General features: G+C 39.8%; 1 protein-coding gene and 1 long non-coding RNA gene across 5 annotated transcripts; one reads left to right on the top strand and one right to left on the bottom strand.

Moving 5' to 3' along the window:
- Positions 1-7,622: 7,622 nt before the first annotated feature.
- Positions 7,623-17,781, bottom strand: Gm12909. 3 transcript variants are annotated; one of them, XR_881341.3, is made up of 3 exons: positions 16,085-17,456; positions 15,813-15,954; positions 7,623-9,084 (listed from the first exon to the last, which is right to left on the bottom strand). It is a non-coding gene; the product is annotated as a predicted gene 12909 (long non-coding RNA). The 3 variants fall into 3 exon arrangements; XR_881342.3 differs by having other exon boundaries at positions 15,833-15,954; XR_881340.1 differs by lacking the exon at positions 7,623-9,084 and adding an exon at positions 17,655-17,781 and having other exon boundaries at positions 15,586-15,954; positions 16,085-16,167.
- Positions 17,782-18,746: 965 nt separating this feature from the next.
- Mup3 (major urinary protein 3) lies at positions 18,747-22,588 on the top strand. Of its 2 annotated transcripts, none has more exons than NR_149826.1 (7): positions 18,747-18,940; positions 19,131-19,264; positions 20,032-20,105; positions 20,750-20,860; positions 21,204-21,305; positions 21,471-21,547; positions 22,337-22,588. NR_149826.1 is itself a non-coding variant. In NM_001039544.2 (7 exons), the coding sequence occupies exons 1-6, from the start codon at positions 18,833-18,835 to the stop codon at positions 21,494-21,496; spliced, it is 555 nt and encodes a 184-aa protein (NP_001034633.1). In that variant the 5' UTR covers positions 18,747-18,832; the 3' UTR covers positions 21,497-21,516; positions 22,337-22,588. The 2 variants fall into 2 exon arrangements, 1 of the variants encoding a protein (NP_001034633.1); NM_001039544.2 differs by having other exon boundaries at positions 21,471-21,516.
- Positions 22,589-27,430: the final 4,842 nt, after the last annotated feature.

Genomic DNA, 27,430 nt, shown 5'->3' with positions numbered 1-27,430 from the left:
AGAGAGACCAGCTTTAGATACACCCCTGAGCACTATCAAGTTATGGACAAATTAGGACTGGTAAAGGAAACCCTGTATGAAATAGTAGAAACAAAAAAAGGAAAACTAGTCCTCCCACAGGAAAAAGAACGCAAGTATGTTACCACCTTACTTTACTTGACCCACTTGGGGGCAAAACAATTAAAAAGTGTGGTTAGGTCCTTTGACTACTATGTTACAGGACTCTCTGACTTGGCAGAAGAAATAGTCAAAAGCTCCAAGGCCTGTGCTATGACTAATGCAGGATACTCCATGTATATACTCCTGAGAAGAGGTTCAGGGGCGATTGGCCTAGAGCCTACAGGGAGGTAAAATTTACAGAAATTAAGCCAGCTAGATATGGCAACAAGTACTTAGGGTTAGAAATAGACACCTTTTCAAGGTGGGTAAAAGTTTTTCCAACTAGGACTGAGACAGCCAATGTGATGGCCAAGAAGATCCTAGAAGAAATCTTCCCGAGATTTGGGATACCCAAGATAATTGGGTCCAATAATGGACCTGCCTTTGTTGCCCAGGTAAATCAGGGACTGACCAAGATATTGGGGATTGATTAGAAGTTATATTGTGCATACAGGCCCCAAAGCTCAGGAGAGGTAGAGAGAATGAATAGAAACATTAAGAGACCCTTACCAAATTGACAGCGGAGACTGGCGCTAATGATTGGATATCTCTCCTACCCTTTGTGCTCTTCAGAGTTAGGAACACCCCTGGACAGTTTGGACTGACCCCCTATAAATCACTCTATGGGGGGGGCTCCACTGGTAAAAATAGCCTCTGTACATAGTGCTGACATGCTGCATTCCCAGCCTTTGTTCTCTAGGCTCAAGGCACTCCAGTGGGTGAGACAGCAAGCAAAGAAGCAGCTCCAGAAGGCCTACTCAAGAGAAGAAGACCTGCAAGCCCCGCATCACTTCCAAGTTAGAGATTCGTTCTACATTAGATGCCTCCATGCAGAAAACCTTGAGACTCGGTGGAAAGGCCCTTATCTTGTATTCTTGACCACCCTACTTTCTACCTTTATGGTACCCCTTTTGATTTTGATTCTGCTTTTAATTATAGATCCATGTGTGTTAAATAGGCAAGTCGCCTTTATTAGGACAAGAATTGATGCAGTGCGGCTTTTAGTTTTGAGACAACAGTACCATGCCCTAAAGGATCAAGTGTGTCAGGGAAAAGAAAGTGTCTAGTTCTAAGATTAGAACTACTAACAAGTAGAAGTGGGGAATGAAAAAATATAAAAGCAAAATTCTAGGCCTTTAGGCCCAGGCTTGGGAATGTGACCTCTGTGACTCAATGATCCAAGGTATGCTAATCATAAAACAGATAGCAACATTCCCCCACACACCCGCTTCCTGAGTTCAAAGAGTGTTCACTCAAAGAATGTGCTATTGTTAGGGGCTCATAGAAAATGTCTTGAGAGATAACCCGAAAAATTACCAGGTATTCCTTGTGACTCTTGTGACTTTGCAGTTCTTTGTGACTCTTAACTGGTATCTTTGGTATTTTCCAACAACGCCCTCCCCACTTCCTTGAGTTGTGGTTTCTTCCTTTAAATACCCCCTTACCCAGCTACTCGGGGCACCATGGTCCTCTACCCCTGCATGGTGTATGTACATGGGCCCTAGAGTGCTCTTGAATTAAAAGTCCTCTTGCAGTTTGCAGCAAGACCATTTCTCCTGAGTGATTTGGGGTATCGCCTCTCCTGATTCAGAATGTGGTGGAGTCCTCACGTTGTGGATCTTTCACAACATTGGATTTATTTCTAGACCAGTCAATCCATCATTGAGTTAGAATAACTGCTCACATTAAAGGAAAGAGAGTAACCAAGGCTTTTCATTGAAAGGTTGGCTTGAAACATTTGTCATGAAAGATGAGATTAATCTTTTAAAGTAGATTAACAATGGATCCTTTGGTGCTGGAATTATAAATGGTTGTGAGCCACCATGTGGGTCCCATAAACCAAACCTACGTCCTCAGAAGGAACAGCCTTTGCCTTTAACTGATGATGCATCTCTCCTGTCCACTGATTTGTTATTTATATTTATTTGCTAGTTATATATTTTTAGATTTATTTTATGTGTATAAGTGTTTTGGCTGCATGTATGTCTGTTCATCACATATATGACTCATCCCTGAGGAGGTCAGAATAAGGTGTCAGATCTTCTGGAACTGGAGGTGTAGATGGTTGTGAGCTATCATGTGTATGCTGGAAACTGAATTCAGGTCGTCTGTGAGGGCATCAAGTGCTCTTAACACTGAGCTATCTCTCCAGACTAATTTTTTCTTTTTTTAAAAAGGACCATGATGAGCACTTGTTTTGTGCTCTAACTCTCCAGCTAGTGGCTTCAAATTATACATATAAATGTTATATGTATACACAGAGCACAAACCTAACAGGCACAAAAAAAGGAAGCCTCTGCATTGTGTCTGTAGGAGACAGCACAGTACTCAGCTTGGCCAGTAGAGGGCAACATTGCATTTGCACTGTGAGTGCTCAACCAATTTCTTTCTTTTTTTTCTTTTCCATTTTTTATTAGGTATTTAGCTCATTTACATTTCCAATGCTATACCAAAAGTCCCCCGTAGCTACCCACCCCCACTCCCCTACCCACCCACTCCCCCTTTTTGGCCCTGGCGTTCCCCTGTACTGGGGCATATAAAGTTTGCAAGTCCAATGGGCCTCTCTTTCCAGCGATGGCCGACTAGGCCATCTTTTGATGCATATGCAGCTCTTGTCAAGAGCTCCGGGGTACTGGTTAGTTCATAATGTTGTTCTACCTATAGGGTTGCAGATCCCTTTAGCTCCTTGGGTACTTTCTCTAGCTCCTCCATTGGGAGCCCTGTGATCCATCCATTAGCTGACTGTGAGCATCTACTTCTGTGTTTGCTAGGCCCCGGCATAGTCTCACAAGAGACAGCTACATATGGGTCCTTTCAATAAAATCTTGCTAGTGTATGCAATGGTGTCAGCGTTTGGATGCTGATTATGGGGTGGATCCCTGGATATGGCAGTCCAAGATATAAGATACAATTTCCTAAACACATGAAACTCAAGAAAAATGAAGACTGAAGTGTGGACACTATGCCCCTCCTTAGAAGTGGGAACAAAACACCCTTGGAAGGAGTTACAGAGACAAAGTTTGGAGCTGAGATGAAAGGATGGACCATGTAGAGACTGCCATATCCAGGGATCCACCCCATAATCAGCATTCTCAACCAATTTCTTAAGCTTCATCAAAGTCCAGGTGTCTACTGTGATTAAGTTCTTTCTCTTTCAGACATAGATGAGCTTGACAGAGCTACGTATGTGTAGTTACAAAGGCCATGGTGTGGTTGCTGGGTCTGTCCAATTATCTCCAGAGTTTCAGTCCTTATCTTGTCAGTAGTATTTGAAAGACTCCCTTCATGTCTTTATATATCTAATTACTGCCTAGTGGAAGGATTAAACTGCATGACACTAAGATGAGCACCACAACCAAGTAGCATAAAATGTCAGACACACTGGAACCTTTCTGCACTACAGAGTTTATTTAGTTATTTTATTATTTATAAACAAATGTCTGATACTAGATTTATAGTATATTTTAATATTGGATTTGTTTGATTCTTTTTAAATATCCATTTCCAGCAGGTCCATTCCCTAGATTCATTCAAAAACTACTTAAATTTTCTTTGCACCTAAATAAAATCAAAGTGGTCATCTCTTCAGAAAATCATTTGACAAACTTACAATGAAGTTAATTCTGAATAGCTGTTTATAAAATTAATTTTGAGGGATAAAGCCAGTGATTGCTGTATTATCCTCATAGAAACATATAATAAGTCCATTTTTAGCAATTCTTTTGTTGTTTTTTAAAAGATTAATTTTAGTGTCTGTGTGTGGGGGGACTGTGTGTGTGTCTCTTTGTATCTGTGTGTGTGTGAGTGTGTGTGAGTGTGTGTGTGTGTGTGTGTGTCTGTCTGTCTGTCTGTATGTATGTATGTGTGCAGGTGCATGCAGAGGACTGACAGGGGCACTTGACTGACAGCAGCTTGTGAGCTGCTTGGCATGGCTGCTGGAAACTTCCATTCATCCTGTCCTCTGGAAGCATTGTCTATAGTTAGAATTAATGACTGAGGCGCTTCTCCAGCCCTAAGCACTATTTTAGGCATTCAGTTTTAAGGTTTTCACATCCATGGCTAAATATTTTTACATTCTGAAATTTAAAACCTCTTATCGTGCTTCAGATGAAAATGAATTTACATCCACAGAAGGATCACCACCGTTGAGGTGAACTGTATCAACTGCCAGCACAGTCATTTTACACCTATAAAATGGTAGGTGTGAGGAGCCGCCCTCACATTCGCCATTACAAGATGGTGCCGACATCCTGTGTTCTAATTAGGAAACAAATAATCTGCGCATGTGCCGGGTAGTTTTCCACTCCATGTGCTCTGCCTTCCCTGTGACGACAACTCGGTCGATGGGCTGCAGCCAATCAGGGAGCGACACGTCTGAGGCGGAGGACAATCCTCCATAAAAGGGACGGGGTTTTGCCATTCATCTCTCTTCTCCTCTTGCTCCTGAAGAAGTAAGCAATAAAGCTTTTGCCGCAGAAGATTCCGGTTGTCCTGAGCGTGTTCTTGCCGGTGGGGACAAAAGCTCGGGATAGGTAGGTATATATGGTTCCATTCAATGCATTTCAAGGGGAAAGTCCTGAGCCTAATATATAAAGCTATTTGAAAAATGACACACAGAAAATTATGAATAGTGAAAAAAGGGGAAAAAAAGAAAGACAGAAGCCAGGCATGCCTACATCACAAAGGTTTAAAACAGCATCTTTATGTGTGTATCATTGTGGCAACTCTCATGCATCCAGCATCTGCATGTATCAGTCAACAGTACATCAGATGTCTTCATACCCACTTGTACATACGGATACAGACATCAGGCTTCAAAAGAGTGGGCAGAGGCTTTATTTTTATTGTTTTTCATGTACAGTTGGTTTTTGTTTGGTTAAGATTTTTTGGCTTGTTTTGTCTTTTTTTGTTTTTTTATCTCATTAGAAACTTTCCTGGGTCATTGTTTATATTTTGTTTTTGTTTCAACTTGACATAGGCTAGAGTTATATCGAAAGAGGGACCTTCAAATGAGAAAATGCCTCTACTAAACTGATTCAGGAGAGCCCAACTCCGTATGGAAATATCACGCTGGGCAGGGGGTAATGAGTTATATAAGAAGATAGGCTCACAATCCACAGGGAATGAGTCAGGAAGCAACATTCCCCTAAGGCCTCTGCTTTAGTTCCCCCCTCTGAGTTCTCACATAGAGTTAGCCCCCTTCCTCCCTGCACTCCCAGCTTCCTTCATAATAGACTATAAGCTAAAATAAACCCTTTCCTCCTCATGTTGCTTTTGGTTATGATATTAATCATAGTAACTCTAACATTTATCTATATAAAGATACAGAAAATACCAATTTGTTTTTGGAAGTTCGCCTTTTCAAAACACCATGTAGTTTCTCTATAAATGTCTCTCTCATTCCAGCTATCTTGAGAGAAGCTTACATGATCTCATGCCAGCACGTTCCAGTCACTTCCATCATGATCTACTAGCCTAGAGGTTCTCATCCTTCCCCATGCTATGATCCTCTAATACAGCTTCTTTATGATGTGGTGACCTCCAACCAAAAAATAATTTCCTCACTATTTCATAAAGGTCATTTTGAAGTCGTTATGAATTTAAGTGTAAATATCTGATATGCAGATAATAGGACATGTGACCTCCAGAGGGTCAAGACCCAAGAATTGATAACGCCCTGTGGGGTCACGACCTACATGTTGAGAACTGCTGATAGCACCTTCTTTCTTTCTTCCCTCACCTTCCTTTCATCATTTGTTCTCTAAATGCAGCCAGATGTACTTCGAAAGCACACCTCTGCCCATGTTCCTACTGTAGTTCTAAAATGTTTCAGTTCCTTCCCATTTACATGTAAACTGACCCCTACCAAAGCACCTCTTGGACCCACATGAACTGACAAGGGGTGAGCTGTGACCACTAAAAATATATACACTGGAAGCTTTAGAACCACAGTGCCTGAGGGTGTGATTCGGTGTAAATATGGTAAGATGTGGTCATTAGGGTGAACCCTAAGATGATATGACCAGTGTCCTTAAAAGAAAAGGCTAGGATACAGGCTGGATCAGAGGGGATACTTCCTGAAGACCCCAGAAGGCAGCTGCCTATGATTCAACCAATGAGAAAGATCTCAGAAGAAGCAAGCCCCATTGAACACCTTGCTCTCAGAGTTCTAGCTGCCAAAAATGAGAAAGTTCAATTCTTGCTGTTGAAGTCACCCATACTGCATGACTTCACAAGAGCAGCCCCAGCAAACTGACACAACCCCCTTTCTAGCCTTGACTCACTTTGTAACTCCTATGCTCCCTGTGTTTGGGTAAGGGTCCTTTGGCTCTCTGAACTACCTGTGCTCCTATTTGCCATGGACTTTGCTTATGTGTACACTCTCAACACCCTAGACAGCCCTCTGCCCACTTCCTGTTGGTCTGGTTAATTCTTTCCTATTTTAATAGATTATTTAATGTGTGTGAGTGTTTTGCTTATGCCTATGTCTGTTCACCACATGCATGCACTGCACACATAGAGTATCATACCCTCTGGAACTATAGTTATGAATTCCTGTAAGCCACCATGTTAGTTTTGGGAATTTAGCCCAGGTCCTCTGAAAGAGCAGGCAAGTGCTCATAACCAGGAGTCATCTCTCCAGCCTCTCCCAAGTCATCCTGCTTTCCCTTGTTCAAGTATTAGTGACTGAATGCTAACTCTGTGCCTGCCAAGGTGCTGACCTGTCTAAGCAATTGTAGTGAGTACACATTGTTCTTGGCCTCAGATTACATGTTCCCCTGAGTTAAATATCATTGTATTGCAATATTCCTATGATAGATACCTATTAGGGAGAGGACTCAAGACCTCTTAGGAAAAGACTATCTGTGTTCAGTAGCAGATTGGAATGACAGACATCAAGAGTCAATATAAATTGGAGTCTTCCCCTTGAAGAAAAGACTGCTTGGTTGTGAGGAGTGTGAAAAGCTAGTAGTCCCAGCTGTTAATTGCTTTGTGGTGCAACCCCTCATGAATGAACAAAACTATGCCATAGCATTTCTGACTAACACAGGATCACTTCCCTTTCTTGATTCTGCTGTCTCCTGGCTCCCTTCATCCTTCATGAGTTACTGGCTAATAATCTCTTTGCCCTCTAATTCTGTCTTTACCTCTGGTTTCCAGGGAACCATGCTAGATTTGGGGTGTGTCTTAGTTAGCGTTTTACTGCTGTGAACAGATACCATGACCAAGGCAAGTCTTATAAAAAACATTTCATTGGGGCTGGCTTACAGTTCCAGATGTTTAGTCTATTAACATCAAGGTGGGAGCATGGCAGCATCCAGGCAGGCATGGCACAGGCAGAGCTGAGAGTTCAGCCAAAGGCTGCTACTGGAAGACTGACTTCCAGGCAACTAGGGTGAGGATCTTATGCCCACACCCACAGTGACAACCCATTCCAACCAGGTCACACCTATTCCAACAAAGCCACACCTCCAGATGGTGCCACTCCCTGGTCCAAGGATATACAAACTGCCACACGGTGCTAAGCAAGTTGATTTCAGTAAGTCCAACAATAATCTGATTTAGCAGCAAGTGGCCAAATTTTACTAGGTTCCTAAAAGGAAAGCTATGGATGGACGGAAAGGATGGCAAGAGAAATAATGAGCCAAGACAAAGTTCTCTAATCAAGGCTCAATCTTTAATGTATGTCACTGAATAAATATGGGAAAACCCAAAGACCCATCCCTTTGTTTTGGGTGAATTTCTGTTGTTTGTTTCAGCTGGATTGAGTTGCAAAGTAGGCTCTTCAGCAGCTCAGTGGGCAGGCAGTTGTCAGTCAGTCCTCTGACAGGAAGATGTACATGTAGCAGAGCCAGATGCCTGGCTCCAGTGTCATAGACTTGTTCAGCCAGCTTAAGACTGGGGAGAGGGGGTGTTACAGTTCCTCCCTTTTTATTTATTAAAAATTAGCTGGGCTGATGCATAAAATTTACTTATCCTCCATGGCCCTGTTTGGGAATTATGGTGGCTGGTGGCTCTGCCTGCCTTGGGTCTGAATGTCTAGACTCCTTCTGACCCATCCAGGAGAACACATGCAGCTTATTTGTGTTTATTTGCACAAGCATAGCCTTTTAGTGTTTATAATGAACAAACATATCCTTTTGGCACATGCCTCTGTCTAAGTTTGATAAGAGTCAATAGAATCATCATTGGTCCATCTTTGGCTGCTGTACCTCATAGCACATCTTTTTTTCATTCAGACCAAAGCCACAATAAGCACTCAATGCATCTCTACAGAGTGATGAATAACTGCCATATCTGAGCTTTGCTGAAGGTGAGACTGTATGGAAGTAACCTACCTGTTTAAAAAACAAAGTGAAAAGTTAAAAGGAGCAGAGTTAAAGTTATCTGTGGGGATGTCCCAGGCACTCAATTCAGTTGCAAATTAGCAAAGATCAGTGCCAGGGCCTGGCCTCTTAGTGTGGGGGATGTGGTTTGGGAATCAACAGAAAAAAACTGTTACTTCTCAGGTCAATAGTGGTAAGAGTCAGGTAAGCTGGCTGATAAAGATATTTTAGCTATCTTCGTAATTAGAATATCCAACATTGGACTTATTTCTAGACCAGTCAGTCCATCACTGAGTTAAAATAACTGGGCACTTTAAAGGAAAGAGAAAAGTCATTATAAATATTCATTTTGATTAATTTTTCTAATCAGTTTCCACAGTCTCTATGTTCTCTGTCTCACAAAGTGTAAAACCTTGAAGCAAGCCAGCTTGTATAATCTGGGATATAGGAAAGCAAAGGTGGGTCAAGAACATATACCCAATACAGCTTTCCTGTCACCATTGTCAGGGCACTCAACAAGCTCACATGTCAGAATTATCCCTTTGTGACAGCATGTCACACCAATCACTCTTGGCAGCAAGCATGATCCTGAAGCATTCTGCAGAAAAAACACAAACATGCCCTCTTTCCATATTAAATATATGATCAAGATCATACCATATACCAATAAGTAGATATTTCCATTTATCTAGGCATGAGTGTGTGTAGCTGTAGGATGCTATACACACTCAGCAAAGAGTTCCTTAGCATAGAAATATTAAAATTTTAAAAATAAAATGCATGATTTAAATGACATGCATGGGGATATAATTTCCCCCTTTTTTGTTTTTTTTTAAGAAGATATTGTTTCAAAGTTCAACAATGTCTTGTCCTTGAGAATTACTTAAAATCCCAGTAACAAGGATAAGATTAAATTGTTAACAAAACACCTCAAATGCTTGACAGTAATAGCCAGTTCCATTTTCTGTTTTAATCTGATTTGGAACACCAAGCATAAAAATATTAATGTAGGCAATGACAAATTACATCTTTAGTTACTTCTCTTGTTAAAGCAATTGCAACCAGAAAGCTTGAAAATTTGGCAAAAGTGCCATGTACATATTTTATCTTTCTAAGATCAGAAATATGAGTATCAGTTTGCAATAACTGATTAATTATAAGTCCTCTAGAGTTTAACACCATTCGGTGGAACAGATAGAAATCGAGGTCGCTGAGAACAAGTCTTTAAAATTTGACATGCACATTCTCTAAAAATACCAAATTATTATCTCAAGACATTACTATTTTGGTGATGTAAAAAATGAGATTATATGGCCAATTGTTCTTGTTTAAGGCTTATAATCTTCCTGGGATAGAAATCTGCTGTGTCATTTCCTTAAGGGGTCTTGTCCAGGCAGTCCAGGATGAGTTCTTAAAGGTTCAAGGAGAGTCCTTTAAAGAACATTATTTTCTTTTAACTTGAGTTGTATGTGCATAAACAGTTGCAAAATTAGAAAATTAGCAGTATCTAAAAAGAAACAATTCAACCTACTGTAAGCCTATATATACATATGTGTATATATATATATATACATATATATATATATATATATATATGCTATCAGTATAAAAATTAAAGGTTGATTTGTTTTCAACATTTCAAAACATTGATAACATCACACAATTCAATTATCTGTGCTGAAGCAGGAGAAACTCAAAAGAATAAACATGTGATCCAATCACATATACTTCTCTCCCATAGAAGGGATGTTTATAAATACAGTAGATTTTTAATGGAATGCATACATAAAGTACAGGAAATACAAAAGTTTGCGTAGAAGCAAATTTTAACTTGTCTTTGAAAAATGATTATAAATTACCTAAAATTTACTATGCAATAGGCCAAATATCGATATTCTGCAAATAACAATTTAAATGCTGTTTGGAACAAGGAATAGATGTCTTGTTAGGTTTTTAAGACATTTTTTTCTAAGCTCACTTCATAATTCTATCCTACAATATTTTTATTAACACCATGAAAGCTTCATAACAAGATGTTAAAACTTTACTTGGAGATGAAGAAAGATGATTTCACATTAATACTTTCTTTACCAAAGAATTGATGTGGGCTCATTGAGTAACAATAATTAAAATAAGTAGTTAAAATTTGATTACCATTGTTTACAATTGATAACAGTTGATTACAGAAGCTTCCTCTACTTTGCAAAGCTTTTTGTTTCTCACCACTAAATTTACATCTCCCTTGATAATATCCAACAAAGACTTAAGTCCTTCTGTGGTAAGCTTAAGGTGAGGTCTTAACCAATTAACATCTCCTGGAAGCTTTTGAAAATAATTTGAAGTAAGCAAATCCTCTTTTCTTTCTTGAATTTTTCTCTACCAAATTTTTCTAGGATATAACTGAGGGCCAAATATTGAAAAAGATATTGCCTTTTGAATCTTTTCTGGAGCAACAACTACTCCAAAAATTTTCAAGCTCGTTATGTAAGAGCAAAGGTTTATAGTATATTTTCCTTAAGAGGGAATAGTTAATAAAAATGCTCTCCATATAATAAACAATATAAACTGAAAGATTTAAAGTCCTAGCTTCTTGTATTAAAGCAGAGACAAAAAATTATTATTATTTTTAGTTTACATAATGTAAGGCTATTAGACATACCTAGAGGCAAAACTTTCCAATGATCACAAGCTCACTAGAAGCAAATACTTTACAATTATCAGGATATAAAGTAAAACACAACCTTCCAATTCCATAATAATTCTTTATGGAGTAGGCAATTTATATTGTAATGATCTTAGAAGTTCCATAGCCTCACTGACCTTTCATAAATCTTAAGTTTAAACTTCATTTTTAACAACACCTGGATAGGCCTGTAATAATGCTGTTTTGGCTTTTAAATTATTTTGCAATTGAAAGGAGAGGTGAGGCCCCAACAACTTCCCTAAGCAGGGTTTGCAAAACTAAAGAAATGCCACACAATCCTCACTAAGGCTGCTCTGAACTTTTCATTAACTCAAGTGTAAATATTACTTCATCTGAGCCTTTTTCCTGAGGTCTGGCCCAATGACTACCCCTCCTGCAGCAAAAAGATTACAGGGGAGCAATTCTTCTGTCTGTCTATGCCTCTAACTTTTGGACAGTCTTTCCTAAGATTATTTATACTTCAAACATTCCTTATAACCTCAGTGTTGTGAAAACATTGCTTGTAAGTACTGTAATATTGTTGCAAGGCAGCAACAATAGGCAAACACTGATTGTATTAGGGTCCAATTTCTGCACAAGGACAAATATATCCTGATAAGACTGTCTTTGTTTCATATGCCTGAATGGCCACAGAGAACTGCATTAGCATTCTCATAAGACAATTGTGAGAGGGAAAAAACAAAAAACAAAAAACAAAAAAACAAACAAACAACTAAAAAACAAAAAACAAAAAAAAAAAAACCCTGCTTGAGAATCTCCAGAAACTCTGCTAGCTGTTTTTAGTAACATATCCACAAAATCCAGAAAATGTTAATCAGGAGCCTGTTTGATACCAAATAAATTCTCACTGAGATCTCCTTTCCAATCTTGGGTGGCAGGGTGTGTGTGTGTGTGTGTGTGTGTGTGTGTGTGTGTGTGTGTGTGTGTGTTAAATTTTGCTTCTACCACTGTATCCAATAAAGCTTGGATAAAAGGGGCAGAAGGTCCGTACTGGCCACAGATGGTTTTAATTTTTATTACTCTTGTAATTATTGTAATTACAAAATATGGGTGAGCTAAAAATCATGACCTTGCAATCAAACTGCAAAGTGCAGCAAACGGAACACTGGGAATTTTAACCAGAATTTCAAAGTTTCTTTTCAATATTAGAGTATAACCATAAATTTTGGAAAGCAAAACCCAATTTTAAACAGTCCATTCTCTTTAAAATCAATACCAAAAGGACTACTTTCATATTACGAAGTTTGGCTAACAATTCTTATATATGAATGCATGACAGTTCAACTTTTAATGCTTCATTGAAGAAACATTGTTTTAAATCTTATCTCTTACAAGTCTAGTTTCTTGGATAAGAACTACATAAAATACTATCCCAATTTAGAAGTATCTTTAGAGGCTTGGTTTCCTGGGCTGGTTCATGCCACATGGTGTTTAAAAATGAGTACAACACTGAGTTACCAGTTTTAAATTAACATTCTTGTCACCAGTGTCACACTTTTTAAATCATACTCAATAACTTATAAGCCAATAATCTATGACCAAGACATGAAGAGCATGTTTCTACCTTTAAGACCAGTCAGAAACCAAATGAAGCAGCTACACAAATCTTTTAAATTTATACCAGAGAATTTTTACTTTTCTAGGTATAATTTCAAGAGAAAAAGCACTTTGTCATTTGTTGAACCCAATAATCACAATTGCAGAGATTTTTCTAGGAAAAAAAAAACCCCAACTATCAGCTTATTTGCCTTAGAACTAAGAAGCTGCTGGCCCCTCTAAAAAACAACTTTTCAGTAGGGACTCTCCTGCTGTACTTGACTCTGGGCTAAGGATGCAGGTCAGCTTTGTTCAGCCACCTGTGTGAAAACTAAGACTGAATCAAGAAATGGATAGCCAGCAGATAAAGTTTTAACCATTTTTTTTTTTCAACATGAAACATAGAACAACAGTCATTCAGACAACAAAACATAAACAGACATGTTTTGACACGTGGACAGATTGGTGCACCAAACATAGACAATGCAGAGAGGGTATAAAACTTGATGTGACCAGAACTAAGGATGTCTCCTGTAGGGACCAGAAAGCAGGACAGGACATCTCCTGATGTCCTTTTGTCTCTGGGAGAGCTCTAAAATATATTTTCCTTCTCTCTCTCTCTCTCTCTCTCTCTCTCTCTCTCTCTCTCTCTCTTTCTCTCTCTCTCCCATGTCATTTGGATATATAGCACCTCCCTTTTTGTGTGTATATTTTACTTACTTATTTAATTTAATTTATTTTATTATTTTATTATTTTGAGCCCTACTAGTCTTTCCTGATGTAAGTGTTTTCTTTTCTTTCTTTTTTTCTTTTCTTTTCTTTTCTTTTCTTTTCTTTTCTTTTCTTTTCTTTTTTTTTCCCATTTTTTTATTAGGTATTTAACTCATTTACATTTCCAATGCTGTACCAAAAGTCCCCCATATCCACCCACCCCCACTCCCCTGCCCACCCACTCCCCCTTTTTGGCCCTGGTGTTCCCCTGTACTGGGGCATATAAAGTTTGCAAGTCCAATGGGCCTCTCTTTCCAGCGATGGCCGACTAGGCCATCTTTTGATATATATGCAGCTAGAGACAAGAGCTCCGGGGTACTGGTTAGTTCATAATGTTGTTCCACCTATAGGGTTGCAGATCCCTTTAGCTCCTTGGCTACTTTCTCTAGCTCCTCCATTGGGAGCCCTATGATCCATCCATTAGCTGACTGTAAGCATCCACTTCTGTGTTTGCTAGGCCCCGGCATAGTCTCACAAGAGACAGCTACATCTGGGTCCTTTCAATAAAATCTTGCTAGTGTATGCAATGGTGTCAGCGTTTGGATGCTGATTATGGGGTGGATCCCTGGATATGGCAGTCTCTACATGGTCCATCCTTTCATCTCAGCTCCAAACTTTGTCTCTGTAACTCCTTCCATGGGTGTTTTGTTCCCAAATCTAAGGAGGGGCATAGTGTCCACACTTCAGTCTTCATTCTTCTTGAGTTTCATGTGTTTAGCAAATTATATCTTATATCTTGGATATCCTAGGTTTGGGGCTAATATCCACTTATCAGTGAATACATATTGTGTGAGTTTCTTTGTGAATGTGTTACCTCACTCAGGATGATGCCCTCATCATCCTGAGTGAAGGTGAAGTAACATATAAAGGCAGGCCTATCAGAATTACACCAGACTTTTCACCAGAGACTATGAAAGCCAGAAGAGCCTGGACAGATGTTATACAGACACTAAGAGAACACAAATGCCAGCCCAGGCTACTATACCCGGCCAAACTCTCAATTACCATAGATGGAGAAACCAAAGTATTCCACGACAAAAACAAATTCACACAATATCTTTCCACGAATCCAGCCCTTCAAAGGATAATAACAGAAAAGAAGCAGTACAAGGACGGAAATCACGCCCTAGAACAACCAAGAAAGTAATCATTCAACAAACCAAAAAGAAGACAGCCACAAGAACAGAATGCCAACTCTAACAACAAAAATAAAAGGGAGCAACAATTACTTTTCCTTAATATCTCTTAATATCAATGGACTCAATTCCCCAATAAAAAGACATAGACTAACAGACTGGCTACACAAACAGGACCCAACATTCTGCTGCTTACAGGAAACCCATCTCAGGGAAAAAGACAGACACTACCTCAGAGTGAAAGGCTGGAAAACAATTTTCCAAGCAAATGGACTGAAGAAACAAGCTGGAGTAGCCATTTTAATATCGGATAAAATCGACTTCCAACCCAAAGTTATCAAAAAAGACAAGGAGGGACACTTCATACTCATCAAAGGTAAAATCCTCCAAGAGGAACTCTCAATTCTGAATATCTACGCACCAAATGCAAGGGCAGCCACATTCATTAGAGACACTTTAGTAAAGCTCAAAGCATACATTGCACCTCACACAATAATAGTGGGAGACTTCAACACACCACTTTCTTCAAAGGACAGATCGTGGAAACAGAAACTAAACAGGGACACAGTGAAACTAACAGAAGTCATGAAACAAATGGACCTGACAGATATCTACAGAACATTTTATCCTAAAACAAAAGGATATACCTTCTTCTCAGCACCTCACGGGACCTTCTTTTCTTTTCTTTTCTTTTCTTTTCTTTTCTTTTCTTTCTTTCTTTCTTTCTTTCTTTCTTTCTTTCTTTCTTTCTTTCTTTTCTTTTCCTTTTTTTTTTGTTTTTTTTTTTTTTTGTTTTTTTTTTTTTTTGTTTGTTTGTTTGGTTGGTTGGTTTGGTTTGGTTTTTCCACACAGGGTTTCCCTCTTTAGCCCTGGCTGTCCCGGAACTCACTTTGTAGGCAAGGCTGGCCTCGAAGTCAGAATCTGCCTGCCGCTGCCTCCCAAGTGCTGGGATTAAAGATGTGTGCCAACACTGCCCGGCCCTGATGCAGTTCTTGACTGTGGACAAATGCCTTTTTAGAATTTGCAAGTCACATTTTCCACTGTCAACCCCTAACTGATATCACTGTTGGGACAACTCTTACTCATTCTAGCCTGTATCCTTTTTTCACAATTGCAATCAACAGCCTTCAAAAGATAAAACTTATAGCGCTAATATGCTTGATGCTGTATGTTGCTTACCATGCCGAATACTATCTTACGTTTTCTGTGGAGTCCCACCAAGACAGTGTCCCTCGGTCATTCTTTCCATATTCAGGACTCTTGTTCCAGTGACAACTATACCTGATAGCAGCGACTGGTTACTGAGTTCCTGAAAAGAGAACTGGGGATGAATGGGAAGGACAGCAAGTGAAATAACAAGCCAAGACAAAGTTCTCTGATCAAGGCTCAATCTTTAATGTATGGAACTGAATATATATGGGAAAACCCAAGGGCCCATCCATTTGTTTCACCTGGGTTCTGTTGCTTGGTTCAGTTAGATTGAGTTGCAAAGTAGGCTCTTTAGGAGCTCAGCGGGTGGGCACTTCTCAGTTCTCTGGCAGGAAGATATAATTGTAGAAGAGCAAGAAATGTAGCTCCAGTGTTGGAGACTTGATCATCCAGCTCAAGGTTGGGTGGGGGTTGTGGGGGGTCACAGTCTGACACTGACACATCAGGTGTTTCAGAACTGATGTTGAGCCAGGGTCCATAGTATGTACTATCACTCTGGCTACTAGAGAGACAACAGAATATTTCCTCTCTGGGACATTAATAAAATAAGCCTGTTTTCATTGATGTTCTTCTTGTACCCAAATACACCCTGGCATCATATAAGTGTCTTGAATGTGTCCACAGGCTTTCTGAATGCGTTATTTGTTTAATTTGTTGAGTGTGAGACACAGGTCAAGGGCATTAAATCATTTTCCTATTAGTTTCAAAAATGCTACTTAGTTACAAACTGGCTGTTTGTTGGTTACAGGTAAACTTCTTAAAACCCTAACCCACACACTTTGTCTAGTCATTTCTTGACTCCTTCAGCTTTTCAGTCACATGAACAGTCTACACATGCTAAGGAGTGTTAACATGCTTAGTGACAAGGAAGGTGCCTGAGCTGAAGTCGGGAGTGGAAGGAACTCATTGTTGCTTTCTGCTGTAGAAGTAACTTCTAGTTCATTACTAGAAAAGCAATAGTCCATAGCCAGATGAGGTGCTACCACCCATAATCCCAGCATTCAGGAGGCTGGAGCAGGAGGATTGCCACAGATCTAAGACCATTCAGAAGCTCAGTGTAAGCTCAAGTCCAGTGCAGATCTCACATTAAATAGCTGGTCAGGGCTGCTTTTAACCCCACCACTGGGTAGATGGTGGAGACTGGAGGATTGCTGGGACTGGTGGACATCCAGCCTATCTGAAACACACTAATTCCCAGATTCAGAGGGAGACCCTTACTCGAGGGGATGATGTAAAAATAGATAGAGGGAGACAATTGATGTCCTGTGCTGATTTCTGCATATATTATCAAAAGCATTAGTGTGTTCACAGGTGTGCACATATCAATGAAAAATGGAAGAGGGTGGAAAGAAGAGGAAGAGGAGGAGGAGGAGGGGAAGGAGGAGGAAGAAGAGGAGGAGAGGGAGGAGGAGGAGAAGGGGGGAAGAATGTGATAATCCCCTAGTAGAGCATCTACCAAACCCTTGTAGACCAAAGAGAGCCAGTTGTCATTGCCACATTCAATCTTGGGCCTCACCAACTCCTCTTATTTTAAAGAAACCATGTGCAGTTTCTTTGCTAGTATCTGCCAGTCTGACATGTCTGGAACTCTATAGCACTATCTATTCCTCTTTCCCTATTTAACCATTCCCCCCTACATTGTAAAACATCCTGACCTCTGTAGTGGAGTCAATAAGAACAAAGGCTCCTGAGTTAGAGAGTCTTGGGTTTAAATCTAAGTTCTCACATTGACTGACTATATGACCTTATGCAGTTACTTAATCTTTCTGAGTCTTACTAATACTATGGTAAGAAGAATAAAATAGTACATACCATATAAAACTGATTCAAAGTTGAAGTGAAGCATATCAAGTATTTGCCTCATTCTTGAATTCTTTATTTCCTCACATCAAACAGTAGTTTATGTTTCTAGTTCAAGGGTAAATGAAATGTCTACTGATACAAAATATGTTCCAATTGTAACTGTATGTCTTTGGGAGCATGATTTTTGGCATGATTTGTACTTGGACCTCAATCAGCAAATACAACTTTGCACAATACTTACGTTTTTCATTAATGAGATTATGTCCAGTCAGTTGAATTCCAGTGTTCTCAAAGGTAAACAGTTGTTGCAACCTGGCTACTGACAACAGTTAGGATTCTGAGGTCAGTGCTATCTGTTTAAATTTTGAAGCCTTTTGGGAGGCTACGGCTATTAGCTTAGCCATGGAAGACTTTTCTTGATAATCCTTTTTTTTTTAATTTAAGATTTATTATTTTTATGTATATGTGCCTAAAAGTGTTTATATGTACTATATGTGCACAGGAGGCCACAGGGGTCAAAAGAAAGTAGGTGATTTCCTGTAACTGAAGTTAGAGTCGGTTATGGGATGCCACATGAGTGCTGGTAATTGAACCTGGGTTCTCAGCAAGAACACGTTTCAAAGAATCGGACTCCTTCTTCTGACTTCCACTGCACCAGGCCTGTGCATGGTACTCAGGTACACATGCAAAACCAATGCTCATACCATGAAAAATAAATGAATCTTTTGCAAAAATTGAGTGACTCAACTCCTTCCACAGTCAAGTCTTAAAGCAAAGAATCTCTACATCTTTGACTTTCTAGTGTCAGTCCCCACCCCCTCCAAAACTGACTTTCTGATTACAAGCAAGATCCAAAGTTGCATCTAGTTCCAGATGGCAGCTCTCTAAAACATTCACTGTTCTCATGGGAATATGTTTTGTGAAATGTAAGACTACTAAATCAATCCATAGGTGATGAGATTGCCAAGTTTGAAAAGGGCAGGAATAATCCTTGGCCTATCATCAATAAGTGAAAAAACATTCCACAAAGCCTGACTGAGGTAATGCAGACCCATACGGGAAGAAAAAAAAGTCCACTGAAACCAGAGAGTATATAAGGACAAGCAAAGGAGCTGGGGAGTGGAGTGTAGGCACTATAACCTGAAAGACGTGGTCCTGACAGGAGGACAATTCTATTCCCTACCAAAATGAAGCTGCTGCTGCCGCTGCTTCTGCTCCTGTGTTTGGAACTGACTTTAGTCTGTATCCATGCAGAAGAATCTAGTTCTATGGAAAGGAACTTTAATGTAGAACAGGTAGGATCAGTGAATAGTAATTCAGAATGGGCTTTGGGGCAGAGACAGTATACTAAGTATTTTGACAACTGGCATGAGATCTACCCCTGTGTATGCTCAGGCCTTAACCCATAGTGCGGAGTTCAAATAGAAACATGTCTGTGAGGTTTCCCTGCCCCTTCTCCCCTAAACCTTTTCTTATCTCTTACAGATTAGTGGGTATTGGTTTTCTATTGCTGAAGCCTCTGATGAAAGAGAAAAGATAGAAGAACATGGCAGCATGAGAGCTTTTGTGGAAAACATCACTGTCTTGGAGAATTCCTTAGTCTTTAAATTCCATTTAATGTAAGTGAGATGCTCTTGGCTGAGAAAGAGGAAATGAAAACCTGGTATGGTCTCATGCCTACAAACACACTTGGGGTTGCAGAGAGATAACTCTCAGTATGCACATGTGCACACACGTACTGAGCCTGTATCCAAAACTAGAATGCTCCATGTGACACTGAACCAAGATCTCATAACCAGGGGTTTTACAAAAGTCAGAGACAAGGGTTGGTGACAGGAATTAATTCACTAGGAGTTCGATAAGGAAAGATCAGAGACACTGCTGATACCACATTAATGAGACAGTATATCACAAGTTAAGATTATGTGATCATGAATTAAAATTTTCTTACTAGTTGTTAGCCAAATAAATCCACCCTATTCTACTTGTGTTTTCCTGCAGTAAAGGAGAAAATAATAATTCTCCTCTGAGGATCTGGGAGCCACATCAGGCAACATTACAGAGTGCTGATTTAAGGCAGATGGTGGCTATCTGGCTGATAATCTACACCACTGGCTGAAGCACAGCAATGGTGAAACTTGGAAGTAGTTGCAGTTGTAATAGGGATGAGAAGTGATTGTCGTTTTCTTTTTTAAAATAATAGGCAAATTTGTGATTGCTAAAACATCTGATATAAATAAAATAACATAAACAAAAGCTTTTTGCTAATTTTACAAATAAAGTCAAAAGTAAAATGGAATAAAAAACTGGAGATATATATAGTGTAGATGGTCAAGAAGCCAGACAGATCAAAATCCCTTATATAAAAGATCACTCTATTTTACAGTGTAAATGAAGAGTGCACCGAAATGACTGCGATTGGTGAACAAACAGAAAAGGCTGGCATATATTATATGAACTGTAAGTATATAAAAAGTCTATATATCTATTCATAAGGAGTTAAGTAAACCTTAATACCTTTATCCTCTCTCTCTCTCTCTCTCTCTTTCTCTCTCTCTTTCTCTCTCTCTCTCTCTCTCTCTCTCTCTCTCTCTCTCTCTCTCTCTCTCTGTGTTTATTTTGCTGGAGTTTGAATTCAGGAACTTGCACCTACTAGTCAAATGGGGGCCATCTAACAGCTAACACCCTGTCACAGGCAAGTGGGATAAGTAGGGGGGAGATGGAATCTATATGATACTGCCCAGTTGCTGGCACAGGTGCACATCACTCAGGGTACAGCAGCAGACATTTGATACAGCAAGCTTATAAAAGATAGAAACATGTTGCTTGAAGTTGCTGAGGGAGGTAGATAATCCTAGGAGATGATGAGAGAGTGGTGCTCCTGTACCTGACAGTTCACTAGTGGTCTGAAACACTCAGAGTCGCTATTCTTAGAAGTTCCTTCTTGAAGTTCATAAAGCTACAGACAGTAAACATCAGACAATTCACCCATCTCTTCCAGGATCTGTATTTTAATGATTTTATGTTTGGGGTAGAACAAGAAAAGGTTTTCCATCATTTCCTGCACAACAAAAAATTTCTGAGAATTTCCATTTCCTCCACAGATGATGGATTCAATACATTTAGTATACTTAAGACAGACTATGATAATTATATTATGATTCATCTCATTAACAAAAAGGATGGGAAAACCTTCCAGCTGATGGAGCTCTATGGTAAAGTATTATCACACAGACACTGTTCTTGGGGTGGGAAAAGAAGAAAGAACCTCTAGCTTTAGTATGGTCTTCCCAGCTTGGTCATGCCACTTTCTCACCTCCTGAAGATTGGTGCTCACCTTCATCATCTCTTGAGCATAGTGATGGAAACACTCTGAAATCTCTCAGTGTGGTAGAAGGATATTCTATGGATGCCAAATCCAGGATAGATCATACCTATGCCTGTCAATCATGTGGCCAACCATTTTCCCATCCTTATGGGGAAGCCCCTGTCCCCTCACTCAGGCTGTGGTCAATGCACAGTATACAGCTGCTACACTCCCTTTTGCTCTTCCCACAGGCCGAGAACCAGATTTGAGTTTAGACATCAAGGAAAAGTTTGCAAAACTATGCGAGGAGCATGGAATCATTAGAGAAAATATCATTGACCTAACCAATGTCAGTAAGTCATGACTCATTTATTTTTCTTATCCTGAATATTTTATCAAACAAGAAACAAAACCAATTGGTTACCAGTCGTTTGTTGAATGCTGGAGAGTCCTATTCTTTCTCTTGGGGAAATAAAGTGGACCTGGAACCTGAAGATGTTCTTGTTCTCACACTACAGATCGCTGCCTCGAGGCCCGAGAATGAAGAATGGCCTGAGCCTCCAGGTGGGCAATATACAATGAGAGCAAGGAGGAGGTTGGTGTTCATGAACAAGGCCCTTCCAAATGCATTAGTATTGTGCCCCCAAATTACAATAAAAAATGTTTGATAAGGAATCTTGGATGACAGCTTGAAAATTGGCTTTAAATTATCTGGATTTGTGACCTAGTTCTACTTTGAGCTTGGAAGTAAAGTGACCCAAGCACTTAGGCCAGAAAAGAAGGATTTGAGTTTTACATAGTTGCTGTATGGTTGTGTAAAAATGGCTCAGGAATGTGTTCAATATCATTAACAGACAGAGTCGCAGGATGTGTTATAGCTGCTCTTCAGTGTCTGTGGTCCCCCTCCATCCCACTTGAGATAATAACATCTTAATCTGAGCTCTGTACAAACGTGGCTTCTTACCTAGTAGTGGATGTACCTGATCACCACTTCTTGTCCAGTCTGGAGAGCAGACTCCTCTGCCCCCCCTTTCCCATTTAACCCAAGATTTCACTCACATAATGTGTGAAGTCTTTAAATGTATCCAAGGCTTTTATCATTATTTCACAATTTGCTTAACATTCTTTAGAGCTTCTTATGACAAAGGTTGTGAAAACAAGCCTTAGATCTTCCATTACTTCATTTTTTATATGCCATCCATGAGGAAATGGTCATTTATTCTATGATTTTCATCCCTCCATTCTGGCAATTAATTCCAGTTAAATTATGAGCAAAGATCTATGTTTTATCATTTCTTCTATATAATAGAATGACTCTCTGTACTGAAGTAAATTCAAGAAATGCTTAATGAGTCTCTGTATTCTTTCTTCCTGGATTACTCAGTGTTGAGTGGAGACTTTTCACCAGGACTCCAGCATCATCCCTTCCTATCCATACAGACTCCCATGCCAAGGTCTGTGATCTGCTCTCCACCTGTCTCACAGAGAAGTGCAATCCCGTTCTCTCCAGCATGTTACCTAGGATAACTCATCAAGAATCAAAGACTTTCTTTAAATTTCTCTTTGCCAACACATGGAAATTCTCCATTGATTTCTTTCCTGTCCTGTTCAATAAATGATTACACTTGCACTTAAATATAAGTCTCTGTGTCCAGAAAAATGTTGGGCTGACAGTGAGTGAATGAGGGGACCTCCTGATTCCTGTAACTATGATCCTTCCTTCTGGCCCAGAACATAACCTGAATTTCCAGATTTTGCCTTGCCTGCAGCAACCCCAAGCATTGAGGAGTACTGTCTGCTCTTTAGCTCACCTGCTATAGTGTTTTATAAGGACCACAGGATCATGACACTTCCTGCCCAATTTCTCCATCCATAGTTTCTTTTCCAACAGAGCATAGGAGAGACACATATTTCTAAGGCTATGCCTGCTCAACATGTTTCAGGACATGCTGAGAGGGTGGAGTAGGATAGGGAAGATTTGGTATTTAGAGTCCCAAAGGATACAGAGAAAAAGGTGTCTAGTTCCCCATAGCATACTCTGGCCCCTAGATCAAAAGATTAAATTGGTTCAACTAAGGACACATGAAACAAGTTCTTGTTGTAGTTTGCTAAATTATGACAAAATACTATTGAGAAACCCAAGCAATTATGATGAAATACCTCCTTCCACCCAACTGCCCTGATTGGGGGAAGGGAGTCCAAGTCATTCTCTGACCAAAGCCTTCTAATTGGCTTCAACTACATCCATGGACTACCATGCTCAGATTTCATTTTTAGTCTTGGCAAAAATTTAAGAGACAAAAAAACAAAACAAAACAAACAAACAAACAAACAAACAAAAAAACAGTTCACAAACAAAGCTATCAATGGGAATACTTACATAGTTAAGTAACAGTTCCAATACAGGACTCTGTTGAAGACACAAAAGGCTTGACAATGCTACCATACCTCAAAAGACCACAATACAGAGAAAAGTACAGAAAATATTTGGTTATTCCCACGTCAACATGGCAGCTTGAGTTCACCCTAAATCCTCTCCCTTTCAACACAAAACACTTGTCAGAAATGAAATGTGAAAGAGTGAAAACATTCAATGCCAAGGGAGAAATTTGAAACCTCAGACAGAGAAATCCATTTGTAAAGGAATAAGACAGAAAAGAGGTTAGGGTTGATATAGTATAACTGTACAATTCTTTGTGATCTGGGAGTAGATTACAGCTAAGCTCTAAGCATACATTGCAACTTACATAAAAAGAGTAGGAGACTTTAACAGCCCACTCTCATCAATGGACAAATCCTGGAAACAGAATCTAAACAGAGACACAGTGAAACTAACAGAAGATATAAACTAAATTGATTTAATATATCTGTTGAACATTTTATACTAAAGCAAAAAAAATATACCTTCTTCTCAGCACCTCACAGTACCTTGTCCCAAATTTACCAAATAATTGATCAATTAACAGGCCTCAAGAGCTACAAGAAGATTGAAATAATCCCATACATCCTATAAGATCACCATGGGTTAAAGCTGGTCTTAAATACCAACAAAAACATTGGAAATTACACATACACATGGAATCTCTACTCAAAGATAACTTCACCAAGGAAGAAATAAAGAAAGAAATTAGAGAGTTTTTACAGTTGAATAAAAGTGAAGCAACAACATAACCAAACTTATGGGACACAATGAAAGCACTGCTAAGAGGAAAACTCATAACTCTGAGTGCCTAAAAGAGAATCTGGAGAGAGGATACACTAGCAATTTGACAGTACATCTGAAGGGTATAGAACAAAAGAAGCAAATATACGCAAGAGAGTAGACAACAGGAAATAATCAAACTCAGGGCTAAAATCAACCAAGAAGAAATAAAAAGAACTATTCAAAGAGTCAATCAAACCTAAAGAATGCAAACCAGTCCAATCTTATCTACTTCAAAGCTCAAGTCCAAGTGGATCAAGGACCTCCACATAAAACTAGATATACTGAAACTAATAGAAAAGAGGTAGGGAAGGGACTCAAGCACATGGGCACACTGGAAATTTTCCTGAACAGAATACCCATAGCTTATGCTTTAAGATCAAAAATTGACAAATGGGACCTCATACAATTGCAAAACTTTTGTAAGGCAACTGGCACTGTCAATAGGACAAAACAGCAACCAATACTTTGGGAAAAGATCTTTACCAACTCTATAATTGATAGAGTGCTAATATTCAATATATACACAGAACTCAAGGTGTTAGTTTTCACAGAACCAAATAACCCTATTCAAAATGGGGTACAGAGGTAAAAAAGAATTCTCAAGTGAGGAATATGGAATGGCTGAGAAGCACCTAAAGAAATGTTCAACATCCTTAGTCATCAGTGAAATGCAAATCAAAACAACCCTGAGATTCTCACACCATTCAGAATGGCTAATATCAAAAATCCAGGTGACAGCAGATGTAGGTGAGGATGTAGAGAAAGAGAAACACTCCTCAATTGCTTGTGGGATTTCAAACTGGTACAACCACTCTGAAACTCACTCTGGAATTTGCTCAGAAAACTGGACATAGTATTATCTGAGGACTCAGCTATACCACTACTGGGCATATACCCAAAAGAGGCTCCAACATATAACTAGGACACATGTTCCACTATTGTCATAACAGCCTTATTTATAATACCCAGAAGCTGGAAAGAACCAAGAAGTCCCTCAACAGAGCAATGGATACAGAAAATGTGGTACATTTTACACAGTGGAGCACTACTCAGCTAGTAAAATCAATGGATTTATGAAATTCTTAGGGAAATGGTTGGAACCAGAAAATATCATCCTAGGTGAGGTAATTCAATCACAGAAGAACATACATAGTATGTGCACTCATTGATAAGTGGTTATTAGCCCAGAAGCTCAAAATACCCAAGATACAATTCACAGACCACATGAAGATCAAGAGGAAGTAAGAAGAATGTGTGGACACTGGTCCTTCATAGAAGGGGGAACAAATTATCCATAGGAGGAGTTACAGAGACAAGGTGTAGAACAGAGATAGAAGGAAAGGCCATTAAGAGACTGCACCTCCTGGGATCTATCCAAAATACAGTCCCCAAAACCAGACACTACTGTGGATGACAACAAGTGCTTGCTGACAGAGGCTCTAACAGGGCCTGACAAATACAAGAGTAGGTATTCTCAGTCAACCTTTGGACTAAGCACAGGGTCCCCAATGGAGGAGTTAAGAGAAAGGACTGAAGGAGCTGAAGGGGTTTGCAACCTCACAGGAGGAACAACAGTATGAACCAACCTGTACCCCCACAGCTCCCAGGGACTAAACCAGCAACCAAAGAGTACACATGGAAGACACATGGCTCCAGCCCCATATGTAGCAGAGGATGGTCTTGTCAGTTACCAATGGGAGGAGAGGCCCTTGTTCCTGTGAAGGCTCTGTGTCCCAGTGTAGGGGAATGCCAGGAAAAGGAAGTAGGAGTGTGTGGGTTAGTGATCAGGGGAGAGGTGAGGGAATAGGTGATTTTCAGAGGAGAAATCAGGAAATGGGATATCATTTGAAATGTAAATAAATAAATATCTAATAAAAAAGAAAATACATATAAAATAAGGTACAAAAAAGATTGGCATATACTTGTGTGTGTGCACGCCTGTGTATGCAGGTTCATATGCACCTGTGCATGTGTATATGTAGAAGCCAGATGTTGATGTCAAGTGTCTTCCTCTCTCATTCTCCACCTAGTTTTCAGAGACAGAGTCTTTCTCTTCACCAAGAGCTTTTGAATGTGGCTAGACCTACTGGCAAGCAAACCCCAGGATCTCCCTGCCACTGCTTCCCCAGTGCTGAGATTATAGGACTTGCATCACTAGGCTTCTTCTGTGGATGCTGGGGATCCAAGAGAGGTCGTCAGGCTTTCATGGAAAATGCCTTAGTAACTCAGCTACCGCCCCAGCTCAGGTTCTTTCTGAGATGCCCCACGCTGCCCTCAGGTGTTTCTTCCCAACATCCATAGTACTAGTAAGCACAACCTTATTTTACTTACAAATATGCTCCTAGTGGCCTTTCATGGGGTCATACCAGAAACAGAGAATACTCCATGACCTGGGAGCAACAACCTAAGCCACAAATGCAGTGCTTGTTTTGGGGCTGTGGATTTGATAGGGAATAGAACCAAGGAAGTGTTTACATTTTAATCTGAGCTATGAGAAACGATAAAAGGGTTGTTATTTCTCTAAGTCTCTTGGGAGTATAGATTTAGGGAGGAAGGAAAAGTCCCAGTTTCAAACATTAAAGTATTCAGGTAGACTGAGTGCTATATCAAAAAGGGTCCAGGGCTGGAACAACAACTCAACTGGTCAAGAGCTCGAAGAGCAGTGTGAGGTCCTGAGTTTGATCCCCAGAATCAACATAAAAGAATTTAGCTTGGTGAAGTACAAGAGCACAGTCTAAATCCTATATAAATTCTAATCTTGCTTTTCTGGTGTTTTGGGGTATCTAGGACTTACTGTGGTGGGAGAACTGGGTTCTAATGATGTTAAGTAGTTTTGGTTTCTGTTTTAAGGTAAGAACCTTAAAGCACTGGGGAAGCAGTGGCAGGGAGATCCTGGGGTTTGCTTGCCAGTAGGTCTAGCCACATTCAAAAGCTCTTGGTGAAGAGAAAGACTCTGTCTCTGAAAACTAGGTGGAGAATGAGAGAGGAAGACACTTGACATCAACATCTGGCTTCTACATATACACATGCACTTGACTTCAGCCATTTGGTTATCTCTGGTGTTAGCTGGTCTTGCTGTCTTTGACTGTTGCTTGTCCCTCCTGCAAGTCTGTGTGTCAATACTCCTGGGAGACCAGTTCTCTCCGGGAGGAATTTGGGTATGGAGAACTGTGGCAAAGGGTCAGCGTGGGGATGCAGACATAAACCAGAAGAATCCTGTCCTCCACTGTTCCTTGGTTCCTTTTGTTTTGTTTTGTTTTTCAAGACAGGGTT

Source organism: Mus musculus, chromosome 4, assembly GCF_000001635.26.
Source record: "Mus musculus strain C57BL/6J chromosome 4, GRCm38.p6 C57BL/6J".
NCBI lineage: Eukaryota > Metazoa > Chordata > Mammalia > Rodentia > Muridae > Mus > Mus musculus.
Note: the sequence above shows the minus strand (reverse complement) of the source record. Positions and strands in the feature narration are given on the sequence as shown.

Bases quoted from the DNA above. Each gene is read 5' to 3' on its own strand.
- Mup3 (NM_001039544.2), top strand. From the start codon at position 18,833: ATGAAGCTGCTGCTGCCGCTGCTTCTGCTCCTGTGTTTGGAACTGACT. The intron at 18,941-19,130 runs GTAGGATCAGTG...TATCTCTTACAG, and splicing joins GGAACTTTAATGTAGAACAG to ATTAGTGGGTATTGGTTTTC. The intron at 19,265-20,031 runs GTAAGTGAGATG...TCTATTTTACAG, and splicing joins GTCTTTAAATTCCATTTAAT to TGTAAATGAAGAGTGCACCG.